The 15,022-nt window shown below is 45.6% G+C and overlaps 1 protein-coding gene across 1 annotated transcript in view; it reads left to right on the forward strand.

Moving 5' to 3' along the window:
• The first annotated feature begins 1,228 nt into the window (after window positions 1–1,228).
• Window positions 1,229–15,022, forward strand: part of LOC141134364 (uncharacterized) — an 83,087-nt gene continuing 69,293 nt past the window's right edge. The window contains exons 1-2 of the mRNA XM_073623931.1: window positions 1,229–2,796; window positions 3,395–3,515. Of these exons, the coding sequence (XP_073480032.1) occupies window positions 1,229–2,796; window positions 3,395–3,515 (1,689 nt within the window). The remainder of the gene's footprint in view (window positions 2,797–3,394; window positions 3,516–15,022) is intronic.

Below are 15,022 nucleotides of genomic sequence, written 5' to 3' on the forward strand. Positions count from 1 at the left end.
GAGCACATTGGTGGAAAGGTGGTGGGAGTCACTACACATTGTGTGATTGATTTCTGAAGACACAAAGGTTGGAATTTGAACAATCACGGTACAGAGGATGAGTGCCAGGTCATCTAGAGCCCAGGCTAACATGCTCCCCCAAGATGTATGAGCATTATGTGTCAGTAACCCCCTCAAAAAATCATTGAGCACTATTCTGCATGCTTACCCCTAAGCATAAATACCCCCTCCTACAAATCCGCCCCCTGCTGAAATCCCTCCTCTCAGCACAAATCTTTGCCCCTCCACACCCCAAAATCCCCCTAGCTCAAAGGCCTACCCCCCCAAAAAAAATCCCCCCTCTTAGCAAATCCTCTATTCCTAAAATTTCCCCTCCTAGTACATATCTTTTCTCCCCCACTTCAAATCCCCCACTATCAGCAAAAATTCCCCCCAAGTCCCACCTCCTGGCAAATATCTTCGTCCCCCATCCCCCCTCCCCGCTCCCAACACAAATCCCCCACTGAATCACCACACTTAGCACTCCTCCAAAAAAATTCCCCTCCTAGTACACATCTTATTTCCCCCACTTCAAATCCTCCCTCCCAGCACAAATTCCCCACAAATCCCCCTTCCTGGCAAACATCTTCTTCCCCCATCTCCCCTCCCAACACAAATCCCCCTAAATCACCACACTAAGCACCCCCTCAAAAAAACACATTTCTTTTGGATTAATTTGATTTGATTTATTTGCCCATATAAGATTGGTGAATGGAAATTGAGGCTTTATAGCAGGTGCAGCAAAGTCTTATTTATAGGTTTGCAGTAATCTATGGGAACACAATTATTAGTTCACAGCCTTCAGAATTGGGAGTGTTATTCACATTTGTAGTATAAGGAGCACATATTATCAGGTAGTGCAGGATTGCCCTCTCTATATTTTGGGGGTACAAGTATTGCAGTATATGTGTGCCATGTATAGTGTGAGGAGACTCTCTGAAACCACACCCCTTTTCAGCATGATGTAGCCACGTCCACCTTTCACCTCAGTGTACTGAGTGTGCCGCATTTCTTCTCTATACTAATCTTTATTACTGCAAGAAAATCCTCCCTCCTCTGTACTCTGATCTCTGGTAAAATATTACATCCATGGCCCACCCTCACCCTGTGTAGGAGGATGTGACCCTCCCAACTGTGTTCTTCCCCGGTGTCAGAGACCTTCACTGTCATTTTTCTCCTGCTGTCAGCGATGGCGTCTGCTAATCTGAGAGCTGAGCTGGAATGTTCCGTCTGTCTGAACATTTATACAGATCCTGTAAACCTGAGATGTGGACACAACTTCTGCCGGGTCTGTATTGATTGTGTGCTGGATACACAGGGGGGGTCTGGAGGATATTCCTGTCCTAAGTGCAGAGATAAGTCTCAGGATCGGCCTGCACTGCAGAGGAACATAACACTACGTAACATAGTGGAGAATTTCCTGTCTGCTCAGCCAGATCAGGAGTCCGGGGTCTTCTGTACTTACTGTGTGGACTCTCCTGTACCTGCTTTTAGATCCTGTCTGCTCTGTGAGGTTTCTCTGTGTGATAAACACCTGAGAGTCCACAAAAACTCTCCAGAACATGTCTTATGTGACCCCACCTTGTCCATGGAGAGCAGGAAATGCTCCGTCCATAAGAAGATCCTGGAGTATTACTGCACTGAGGATGAGACCTGTGTCTGTATGTCTTGTTGTATGATTGGAGGACACACAGGACATAAGATGGAGTCACTCGATGAGGCTTCTGAGAAGAAGAAGGAGACACTGAGAAATGTTCTGCTGAAACTTCTGACAAAGAGAGAGGAGACGGAGGAAAGAGTCCAGAGTCTGCAGGAACACAGGAGGAAAGTAGAAGAAAAAGCATCTAGTGACACCGAGAGAGTCACTGCCCTGTTTAGAGATCTCAGGAGACGTCTGGAAGACCTGGAGAAGAGAGTCCTGAGGGAAATCTCCGGGAGGGCAGAGCGGATCTCCATCTCCATCCGGGATCTGGAAATAAAGAAGGAGGAGCTGTCCAAGAAGATGCGTCACATTGAGGAGCTGTGTAACATGACGGATCCACTGACTGTCTTACAGGAATCAGACACAGGTGACTTGTGTGATACTGAGGATGGAGATAATGAGGACAGAGAGAGACATGAGAAGCTCCTCCATGATGGAGGGGGTCTGGATGTGGCTGGGATATCACACACATTACACACATTATCTGATATAATAACAGAGGTAAATGTATACTTCTATATACAGGAAGCTGCAGACATATTACTGGATGTAAACACAGCTCATAATCTTCTCCATATATCAGATGACAGGAAAACTGTATCCTGGTCAGATAGAAAACAGAATCATCCAGAAAAACCAGAGAGATTTCTGTATTCTCAGGTGTTGAGCATTCAGAATTTCTCCTCAGGGAGACATTACTGGGAAGTGGATGTCGGGAGATCAAAGAGCTGGAGAGTCGGAATGTGTTACCCCAGTATAGAGAGGAGAGGAGAGCAGTCACTGATAGGAAATAATAACAAGTCCTGGGGATTGGACAGGACTGGTGATCAGTATGTGGTGAGACATGATAGTAAAAAGATCCTCTTACCCACCAATCCCTCCAGTAATAGAGTCAGGATATATCTGGATTATGAGGTCGGACGGATCTCCTTTTATGATCTGTGTGACTCGATCCGACATCTCCACACCTTCACCACCACCTTCACTGAGCCCCTCCATGCTGGGATAGGTGTATGGAGAGGATGTGTAAAGATCTGTGGGGGGAATCAGGAGATGTGAGAAGTCCGTCCAGAGATTGGTGATGTCACAGGGAGGAGGGATGGGATTGGTAGAATATTCAGCCAATGGGTTAAAGCAGTGTGTGGGACTTCAGTTAGGGTCCTGCTCACATTTCTTCTATAAATAATAATAAGTGAGATTTCTCCCTCTGTTGCTGTTCGCTGTGATTGGGTAGAATATCCATCCAACTACTGGACTAACATTTTCCTATTTGCCAGTAAGAGGGGGTGTGGCCTATCTATCTATCTATCTATCTATCTATCTATCTATCTATCTATCTATCTATCTATCTATCTATCTATCTATCTATCCCATGACAATCTGACATATAAGGCTGGCCATACATTATACAATTGCCCCCCCCCCCCTACTCTCTGCCCCTCCCCCACATGCAGTCACACTGTGCGGGGTGCAGTGCGGTCTCTGTGATTGGATAGGATGTGGTCACCTTTCCTCCCTTTCCTCCTCCTATTCCATACAATCTATACTAAATAGAGATCACATTTCCAGCCAAAACCTTGTTCTTAGTTGTGGATGGGGTGGGAGAGGGTTAGAACCCCGGTCAGATTTTTATATATCTGTGTCTTGTTGAAGATTTCCCATCACTTCCTGTCTGGTTAAATGTCATCTGGACAGGAAGTGTCTACTGACAATGGGAATGTTCTACAGAGACACGTCATACATTAGTCTTGTAATATGTAGAATACACGGGAAGGTGAGACCGGAGAACACGCTGAACACCAATATACATCACAGTGCTGCCAACAGTCACACCATCTGATTGGTTGCTCCGGGTCTCACACTCTGCAATACTGTGCTGTATAAGAAGAGATGTATTATGGGAAAAGGAGAACACGGGTTAATGTGTTACTTTATCTTTATGGAATCCTCCAATGGAAGCCAGGGGCCCAAATATTAGACATGTGCACTGACAAAAAATGTGTTCGGAAATTCGAAAATTCAAAAATTCCGAAATTCAAAAATTTGGAATTTGGAGATTCAGAAGTCTGAAAATCCGAAAAAAATCAGAAAATTTGAAAATCTGGAAAAAAAAGAAAATCAGTAAAATTCAAAATTTCCTTTCGTGAACGTAATGAATACAAATTTATCTGAAGATACGAATTATCCGAAATAACGAATGCTGCATCTAAACAAATGGAATGGAATAAATTAATAATAAATATTAATAATAAGAAGGTTTTATTGTTATTATCTATTATTATTAGATCGTTACATTCCATTTGTTTAGATACGGCATTCGTTATTTCAGATAATTCGTAACTTCGGATAAATTCGTACTCACTAACAGCCAAATTTGAAAGGAAATTCCACTACCTATAATTTAATATTTATTATTAGTTAATTATTACCTCAGATTTTCAGGTTTTAGAATTTGCAGATTTTCATTCTTTTGAATGTTCATATTTTCATTCTTATTTTTGAATTTTCAAATTTCCTAATTTTTGAATTTTCTCATTTCCTAATTTCGAATCTTGGAATTTTTTAATTTCCGAAATTTCGAATTTTCGAAATTTTGAATTTTCGAATTTCTGAATTTCCGAAATTCTGAAAATTTGGAAATTTGAATTTTCGAAAATTTAGAAATTTGAAGATTCAGATATTCAAGATTTGGAAATTCAGAAATTCGAAATTTCGGAAATGGAAAAATTTGGAAATTCGGAAATTTCGGAATTAAGGAATTTGTCAAAATTTGTTAAAAAACGAATTTGGAACTAAACTAATTGCACATGTCTACCAAATATATCAAATACCCTGGAACCCAAATATGTCACATGGCCTGGGGCCTCAAATATGTAACATTGTCTGGGGGACAGAAACATGTCACACTGCTTAGGGGCCCTAATATGTCCCAATCCCTGGAGCCCATAAATGTCACATTGCCAGGGGGCCCCAAATGTTTTATAAGGTTAAGGGTTGGCAGAAGAGACTCCGGACTCAAAGGGCAGAACCTGCAACCTATGATGCCGAAGTAGTTTACCTGTAGGGGGGAGCACTTTTACTTTTTTGCCTTGGGTGCTAAACATTCTTGTACCGGAGTTCTGCTGAAAACTCCAAATCGCCAAAATCTCCAACCACATCACTTCTGGTAACTCTGCGGCACCAATAATTGGAGATTTGGATGAGTTGGATGTTTTGATCTGTCAAAACAGCCAACTCGTCCAAATCTCCAATGATTGGTGCTGCAGAGTTACCAGGAGTGATGTGGTTGGAGATTTTGGTGAGTTGGAGTTTTCGGCAGAACACTGGCACTATCTGGGGCCCCAAGAATTTCACATTACATAGGGCCCTTACAGTATATGTGTCACCTTTTTTAGAGCCCCAAAAAATGTTTTATTGCTTTGGGGTCCCAACTGGCCTAAAAGAGACTCTTACATTTCCATCAAAGGTCTGCCCTGATCCGCTTATATTTCCCTTCATTGCTCTCTCCCACCACTCTGTTCCTCTGTCAGAGTCCTGAGTCCTCACCCTGTATAAGCTCCATGTTGGACTATGTCGAAGCTTACACAGGATACAAGCCTGGTGATTGGCCGCTCAGGCCTGGACAGTGTATTCTGGGAGAAGATCACATGATCCCTCATACCTGGGAAACTGGTTCTGATGGAGCAACACAATATTGGGGGAACAGCAAAGAAGAGTATAAGGGGGTTTGGGGAGCTTTTAAGAGCGCCCTCACTTTACCCTGAATGGACAATGTGGTTGGAGTCTCTTTTACCCGGCTCTTGGCCAAAGATTCATCAGTCAGTATGACTATGGGCCAGTTCAAACCACACTTTTACATTTCTGCATGCATGTTTTTGATGCATTCCGGTGCGTTTTTGATGCACTTTTTATGTGCTTTCAAACTGGGTTGAGGTCAGGACTCTGTGCAGGCCAGTCAAGTTCCTCCACCCCAAACTGGCTCATCCATGTCTTTATGGATCTTGCTTTATGCACTGGTGCGCAGTCTTGTTGGAACAGGAAGGGGCTATCCCCAAACTGTTCCCACAAAGTTGAAAGCATGAAATCGGGATGACCCATTTATCACTAATATAATGGTATTACTATAATAATGTATGATTACTAGAACTGGAATGTGTCACCAATATAATGTGTCCTCATAGAATGGATCACCAATAGAATTCTATAGGATCACTTTTATAATGGATCCTAATATAATGTATCATTGTGATGGTGTATCTTATAATCACTAGATGTGGTGATGGGAGGAGAATTAGGAAAGGAAATGTTAATATGAATAAAGTTTTTCTCTATTGTACATGTGAAGTGATATAACAAAGAAATAGTAAAATGGAGATTTATTGATGACTGATGTGTGATTTGTGTGGTGGTGATCAATATTGGGGTCGTTGGGGGGAGGTGTCTGTGATGATGGATGTGGGGGAGGGGTTAGTGGGTGGAGAATGTAAAAATCTTAAAATGATTACATTAGGAGGTATTAAACCCTCAGCAATTTTAGCATATTACTAGGGATGAGCTTCGAGTTCGAGTCAAACTCATGTTCGACTCGAACATCGGCTGTTCGCCAGTTCGCCGAACAGCGAACAACTTGGGGTGTTTGCGGCAAATTCGAAAGCCGCGGAACACCCTTTAAAAGTCTATGGGAGAAATCAAAAGTGCTAATTTTAAAGGCTTATATGCATGGTATTGTCATAAAAAGTGTTTGGGGACCTGGGTCCTGGCCCAGGGGACATGGATCAATGCAAAAAAAAGTTTTAAAAATGGCCATTTTTTCAGGAGCAGTGATTTTAATAATGCTTAAAGTGAAACAATAAAAGTGTAATATCCCTTTAAATTTCGTACCTGGTGGGTGTCTATAGTATGCCTGTAAAGGGGCACATATTTCCCGTATTTAGAACAGTCTGACAGCAAAATGACATTTCAAAGGAAAAAAAGTCATTTAAAACTACTCACGGCTATTAATGAATTGCCGGTCCGACAATACACATAAAAGTTTATTGATAAAAACGGCATGGGAATTCCCCACAGGGGAACCCCGAGCCAAAATTAAAAAAAAAAAATGACGTGGGGGGGTTCCCCTCAAAATCTATACCAGACTCTTCAGGTCTGGGGTAGCCCCCAAAACACCTTGTCCCCATATTGATGGGGACAAGGGCCTCATCCCCACAACCCTTGCCCGGTGGTTGTGGGGGTCTGTGGGCGGGGGGCTTATAGGAATCTGGAAGCCCCCTTTAACAAGGGGACCCCCAGATCCTGTTCCCCCCCGTGTGAAATGGTAAGGGGGTACAAAAGTACCCCTACCATTTCATAAAAAAAGTGTCAAAAATGTTAAAAATGACAAGAGACAGTTTTTGACAATTCCCCCCAGGTACAAAATTTAAAGGAATATTACACTTTTATTGTTTCACTTTAAGCATTATTAAAATCACTGCTCCTGAAAAAAACTGCCGTTTTTAAAACTTTTTTTTGCATTGATCCATGTCCCCTGGGGCAGGACCCGGGTCCCCAAACACTTTTTATGGCAATAACTTGCATATAAGCCCTTAAAATTAGCACTTTTCATTATTCATGCTCATGTCCCATAGACTTTAACGGTGTTCGCGTGTTCGAACAAATTTTTTGCCTGTTCGCATGTTCTGGTGCGAACCGAACAGGGGGGGTTTTCGGCTCATTCTTACATATTACATAGAGAACAGAAAAATAAACATTGTGAAGAAAAATGTAGAGCATAAACTGTGAGAAAAGTCCCCAGTCAGGGAAACAACTAAATAATAATACTTAATAAATGGTGTCCACATCAACAAAATAACTCATAAGTCTCTCAATATGGATGAATGAAGTCCAATGAATGAGTAGAAAGAATATATGTGTAGAGTGTCCCACTGGGAATGGTAAGTGAATGTGTACAACAGCAAATGTTCAAACACAGGTAGATCTTTAAATCTTCCAGAGGAACTGTATCCAACAACTGCATAAATCTTGGTAGAAATAGTGTGTAAGAAACTCTTACCAGATACATTGGACTCCCTTGTCAGCGACAGGGAAACACTCGAGCAGATTGCCTCTCAAGGCCTGGAAGCGGACATCACGACTCTGGAAACCTTCTGGATCAAACTCTGCATGGATCTCCCGGGGCCGCCAGGTAGGTCCTCACAAAGGATAGCCAAGGTACGGATCAGAAGAGATGGTGCATCACGCATGAGACTGAAGTGGAAGCTGGATTTTCTCTCAGATGGTATGTGGAGAAAAAATAAACAGGTTCCACATAGTGTAGATAAGCACGGTGGTAGATGTAGTAGATGATGTGTATTGCAGGGACCTGACAATTCATTTTAGCCGCGAGTAGTTTTAAATTATTTTTTTCTATTAGAAATGTCATTTTGCTCTCGGACTGTTCTAAACACGGGAAACATGCGTTACTTTACAGGCATACTATAGACACCCTCAGGTACGAAATTTCAAGGAATATTTCACTTTTATTGTTTTACTTTAAGCATTATTAAAATCCCCGCTCCCGAAAAAAAGGCAGTTTTTTAAATACATTTTTGGCATTGATACATGTCCCCTGGGGCAGGACCCAGGTCCCCAAACACTTTTTATGACAATAACTTGCATAACCTAACCTTTAAAATTAGCACTTTTGATTTCTCCCATAGACTTTTAAAGGGTGCTGCACGGCTTTCGAATTTGCCGCAAACACCCCAAATTGTTCGCTATTCAGCGAACGGCCGAACAGCCAATGTTTGACTGGAACATGAGTTCGACTCGAACAGCCAGCCCATCCCTATACACTGCTTTGGTGCCAAATAATATTTTTATAAGAAGAAGTTTTGGGTTGCCGGCAGAGGTGTATTTAGGTTTTGTGCTGCCCTAGGTCTGACTAAACTTGTGCACCCCCTAATTTAAATACGACCCACCCTTTCCTGTCAATGCCAAGCCCCTTCCTGTTTAAGACCCGCCCTGTCATCTGTAAACCACATCCTTTCCTCTTTAGGCCCCACCTTTTCTTTTTAGAGCTCCACCTCTTTCTCTCTGTACATTAACCACCTCCCACCCGGCCACTGCACATAAATGGCCGGGTGGTCATTTCTTTGTCCTGAGTGGATGTTCAGGAACGTTCCTAAGAGCGAGTGCTCGCAGCACGGCCACAAGGCACGCTGCGGCTTGGTCCTGTGATCATTATGATCACAGAATCCAGCTGAGCAGAGATCGGGATATGGGTGCTGTGATCGACCCTCCCGATCACGTGACGGCTGTGTCCAATCACAGCTGTCACAATGTAAACAGAGACTCATGTCTCTGTAACAGTTCTCCCCGCCAAGCTCAGTGCGGTGGGGGGGGACTGCAGATCTTTGACAGCTCTCTGTGTGAGAATGATTTTACACAGAGAGCTGTTACAGATCACCCCACAAACAGTACACCAAGCAACACTGTCACCCCTGTCCCCATACACATGTCTGTGTCCCCATAAAACATCTGTCTGTCCCCCATCACTGCCAACACCAAATAAACACTGATTTGGGTTATTTTTACCAAAGAAATGTAGTAGCATCATTTTTGGTCAAAATTTATCAAAAGAAAATACTTATTTGCAAAATTTTATAACAGAAAAATGCTTTTTTTTAAAAAAATGTTCAGTCTTTTTTTGTTTGTAGCGTAAAAAATAAAAATCCCCGCTGTGATTAAATACCACCAAAGAAAAGCTCTATTTGTGTGAAAAAAACCATAAAAATGTAATTTGAGTACAGTGTTGCATGACCGCGCAATTGTCATTCAAAATGTGACAGCGCTGAAAGCTAAAAATTGGTCTGGGAAGAAGGGGGGTGAAAGTGCCCAGCATTGAAGTGGTTAAAAGTGGGTACCAAGTGCAGCCTCATCAGTGCCCATCAAAGCAGCCTCGTCAGTGCCCATCAAAGCAGCCTTGTCAGTGCCCATCAATGCAGCCTCATCGGTGCCCATCAATGCAGCCTCATCAGTGCCCAGCAATGCAGCCTCATCAGTGCCCAGCAATGCAGCCTCATCAATGCCCATCAATGCAGCCTCATCAGTGCCCATCAATGCAGCCTCATCAGTGCCCATCAATGCAGCCTCATCGGTGCCCATCAAAGCAGCCTCATCGGTGCCCATCAAAGCAGCCTCATCGGTGCCCATCAAAGCAGCCTCACCAGTGCCCATCAAAGCTGCCTCATCAGTGCCCATCAAAGCTGCCTCATCATTGTCCAGCATTGCAGCCTCATCAGTGCCCATCAAAGCAGCCTCATTAGTGCCCATCAAAGCTGTCTCATTAGTGCTCATCAGTGCAGCTTCGTCAGTGCCCATCAAAGCAGCCTCATCAGTGCTCATCAGTGCAGCCTCATCAGTGCCCATCAGTGCAGCCTCGTCAGTGCCCATCAAAGCCAGTGTGAACTGAGCCTAAGCCTAGGTTCACATTGGAGCAATTTGTCATGCGATTTGAGAGATCAAATCGCATGAAAAGTCGCAGGCTATTGGAGGCAATGGGCACTGTTCCAATAGGTGCGACACTGATTTTGCAGCGTTGCACCGATTTGCAAAAGTAGTTTCTGTATTACTTTTGCCGATTTCAGGTGCGACTTCAATAGACATCTGTGAATGAAGACACACAAATGTCTATCAAGTAGCACCTGAAATCACGCTGACCTTGCTACTTTGAAATCGCACTACTTCAAATGAAATAGCGTGATCTCAAAGTAGCATCAATTTGAACCGGGGCTTAGAGATACAAGGAGCTATGAAAGGTTAACCACATATACAAGCAGACACTAAGGTGTTAAATGCCATTGATTCCAGAATCACCAGCCTGCAGATATTGAGCTGTAAAGAGTTAATCATATATGTAAGCATCAGTGTACATGTGTCCATTGAAGCAGAGTAGTAAAGCACAGCAAGGACACAAAGGGTTAATTATTAGAGAGTCGTATTTCAGATCACAGGGAGATGATAAGAGAAACAAAGTCAAAGCACAGATAAGCCCTGTGTGAGGTTTAAGGAGAGACAGTGAAGAGGATCGGGATTTTATTCTCACCCTCCGGGATATACAGACTGTAGCTGAGTCTGTCCACTGAAGACACAATCCGACCCGGAATCACAACACCATAGGAGACACTGACAGGTTCTCTCTCGTCTGTGCAGAGGGGAAGGGGAGGGGGAGGGGGGAACTGTGAGCACACGCTGTGTGTGCTCCATGTGAGAGACGCTCGGCCAGCAAAGCAATGGACTGACTCGGGAGGCAGAGGGGGGGCTATTTACATGCGGGGGGGGCCGCCGCCCCCCCACAAAGTGCCTCCCTAGGCCTGGGCCTTGTTGGCCTAGGCCAAAATACACCACTGGTTGCCGGCGATTTCTTCTATTATGGACAATCAGTGTGTTAGCTTAAAGTGTTACTGAACAGTAATATGAAAAAAGTTCATCTCGGGGGCAGGAGGCGGAGCCTAGCGGAGCAGACATGCATTGTTAGAGCTCCACACCGCTGAGGAGAGAAGAGAAGGACAAAGCGGAGCCTGCAGGCTCAAAAGGTATCCATTTGAACCTTTTTGCCCCAGGGAACAAACTGTGAAAGTTTGGGCAGGAAATATGGTACTGGGAGGAAACCGTGGCAGAAATAAAAATCACCTCACAAAGAGCTCACAGGCACTCACTGCAGCTGAAGCAGCTCCAGTCACCTCACAAGATACAGCATCAGGGCGCTCTCACAGACAGAAAATGTCACAGCAAGACTCTCCATTTGAGTCAGATACAGAACAAATCCTCTCACAAACTTCTCCACAAGCCTCCTCAGCATCCCCAGTAATATTATTACAATTTGAAAAGATGCTTCATAAGGCTTTAAAACAAACCTCAGACCAAATAACAAAAAAGCCTAACCAAAGAAATAAGAGAGCTGGGAAACCGCACCGCAGCCTTATGCCGCGTACACACGGTCGGACTTTCCGGCATACTTGGTCCGGCGGACCAGAGTGTGCCGGACAATCCGCCCGTGTGTAGGCGCCGGCGGACTTTTCCGGCGGACTTTTTCCCAAAAGCCCGCCGGACCTAGATTTGAAAAAAGTTTTAAATCTTTCCGCCGGACTCAGTTTCGGGCGGAAAGTCCGCTCGTGTGTGTGCTGGTCCGACGGAAAGCCCGCTCGTGTGTATGCTGGTCCGACAGACCAGATACGACACGAGGGCAGGGTATTGCATCTCGCGCTCGCTGCAATAGGAAAAACACATTTTCCTATTGCGGCAAGCGCGGGGCATACCAGGCCCTTAGGTCTGGTATGGATTATAAAGGGAACCCCCTACGCCGAAAAAACGGCGTGGGGTCCCCCCTAAAATCCATACCAGACCCCGATCCGAGCACGCAGCCTGGCCGGTCAGGAAAGGGGGTGGGGACGAGCGAGCGCCCCCCCCCCCTCCTGAACCGTACCAGGCCGCATGCCCTCAACATGGGGGGGTGGGTGCTTTGGGGGAGGGGGGCGCCCTGCGGGGCCCCCCACCCCAAAGCACCTTGTCCCCATGTTGATGAGGACAAGGGCCTCTTCCCGACAACCCTGGCCGTTGGTTGTCGGGGTCTGCGGGCGGGGGCTTATCGGAATCTGGGAGCCCCCTTTAATAAGGGGGCCCCCAGATCCCGGCCCCCCACCCTATGTGAATGAGTATGGGGTACATGGTACCCCTACCCATTCACCTAGGGAAAAAGTGTAATAAAACACACTACACAGGTTTTTAAAATATTTTATTAAACAGCTCCGGGGGGGGGAGATCTTCCTCCGGCTTCGGGGGTCTTCTTCCGGCTTCGGGGGTCCCTGCGCTTCATCTTCTCCCGGCGTCCGGTTGGTTCTTCTCCCGGTGTTCCAGTTCTTCGGCCGGCTCCTCTGCTGTCTTCAGGTAGCTCTCTTGCCAGCAGAGGTCCGGACTCCTGGGCTTCTGGGCTTCTGGGCTTCTGGGCTTCTGGGCTTCTTCTCTTCTCTTCTCTTCTCCAGATGTTGACACGACGCTCTCTCCGGCTGGACTGCTCTCCGAGGGCTGCGTTGTGAATTATATAGGCGGAGACCCCGCCCCCTTTTGATGTCACAGTCCCTGGGCATGCTGGAACTGTGACGTTTTAGGGGGCGTGGTCAACATCACCCAGTGACCACGCCCCCTAAAACGTCACAGTCCCAGCATGCCCAGGGACTGTGACATCAAAAGGGGGCGGGGTCTCCGCCTATATAAGTCACAACGCAGCCCTCGGAGAGCAGTCCAGCCGGAGAGAGCGTCGTGTCAACATCTGGAGAAGAGAAGAGAAGAAGCCCAGAAGCCCAGAAGCCCAGAAGCCCAGAAGCCCAGAAGCCCAGGAGTCCGGACCTCTGCTGGCAAGAGAGGTACCTGAAGACAGCAGAGGAGCCGGCCGAAGAACTGGAACACCGGGAGAAGAACCAACCGGACGCCGGGAGAAGATGAAGCGCAGGGACCCCCGAAGCCGGAAGAAGACCCCCGAAGCCGGAGGAAGATCTCCCCCCCCGGAGCTGTTTAATAAAATATTTTAAAAACCTGTGTAGTGTGTTTTATTACACTTTTTCCCTAGGTGAATGGGTAGGGGTACCATGTACCCCATACTCATTCACATAGGGTGGGGGGCCGGGATCTGGGGGCCCCCTTATTAAAGGGGGCTCCCAGATTCCGATAAGCCCCCGCCCGCAGACCCTGACAACCAACGGCCAGGGTTGTCGGGAAGAGGCCCTTGTCCTCATCAACATGGGGACAAGGTGCTTTGGGGTGGGGGGCCCCGCAGGGCGCCCCCCTCCCCCAAAGCACCCACCCCCCAATGTTGAGGGCATGCGGCCTGGTACGGTTCAGGAGGGGGGGGCGCTCGCTCGTCCCCACCCCCTTTCCTGACCGGCCAGGCTGCGTGCTCGGATCGGGGTCTGGTATGGATTTTAGGGGGGACCCCACGCCGTTTTTTCGGCGTAGGGGGTTCCCTTTATAATCCATACCAGACCTAAGGGCCTGGTATGCCCCGCGACGGGGCTCGCAAGGTGTCAATCTCGCCGATAAAAGCGGCAAGATTGACATCCTTTTCTAGTCCCGTCGCACCTGAGTCACGTTCAAAATGAACGGACTTGTCCGTGTGTGGGCAAGTCCGTTCATTCTGAAAGTCCGCCGTAACTCCAGCGAAAGTCCGTCGGAAAGACGGGCGGACTTAGCCCGCCGGAAAGTCCGGTCGTGTGTGGGCAAGTCCGTCCGTTTTAAAGTCCGGCGCACCTGGCGGACAAAGTCCGTCGGAAAGTGTGCCGGACCAAGTAAGATAGAAAGTCCGACCGTGTGTACGCGGCATTAGAAATAAAAATGGATGAAACTGAAATTACAACCCAAGTAAATATAACAGAATTGGAACAATTAAAAGAAGAGAATTTAATAATTCAAACTAAGCTCGAAGATTACGAAAATAGAGCCAGACGTTCAAACTTGCGCATAAGGGGAATACCTGAAACTGTGACAGACCTGCAATCTACTATTACTGCTCTATTACAAGAACTAAAGCCAGATATCCCTATTGAACGTTTAGAACTGGACAGAGTACACAGAGCCCTCACAGCCAAAAAGAAAGATGGACCCCCACGTGATATAATCACAAAATTTCATTATTACAGAACGAAAGAACAAATACTAATTGCTGCAAGAGAAAAAAAGGAACTTAATTTTCAAGGACACAATTATCAAATTTTTGCTGACCTATCCCAACTTACTATTACTAAAAGACGATCCATGAAACCCCAACTAATGGAACTGCAACGCCACAACATTATGTATCAATGGGGCTTCCCCTTTTCAGTCAGATTTAACTACCAAGGTACAATTTACAGAAGCAGATCAGCAGATGAACTACAACAAACCCTTTTAAAATTAAATCTGACAGAACCCACAAGCAGCAACACTCCCACACGCAGAAGAATGGCATCATCTTCACCTTCAGGCAGCACCCAGAAAATTTCAGAACAAAATGGGAATCATCATTCTCACAAAAGAGGCCGTTATGCCACATCATCCATGGACCAAGAAGATTCAATGGACTGACATCCCAATTCCTGATATCTCTTCATTTATTATACTAAGAGATGGTTCTCTATAAAAAACCTATATTTATAACTGAATGTAACTGCATTCTGATAGTCACACACTGTGTGGGATCATGTTACATTCCAGTTATATTTCTTATTACTTCTGATTCATATAGCCTTAGAATATATAAGTGAAATAAGGAAA

This window comes from Aquarana catesbeiana, linkage group LG03, assembly GCF_042186555.1.
Source record: "Aquarana catesbeiana isolate 2022-GZ linkage group LG03, ASM4218655v1, whole genome shotgun sequence".
NCBI lineage: Eukaryota > Metazoa > Chordata > Amphibia > Anura > Ranidae > Aquarana > Aquarana catesbeiana.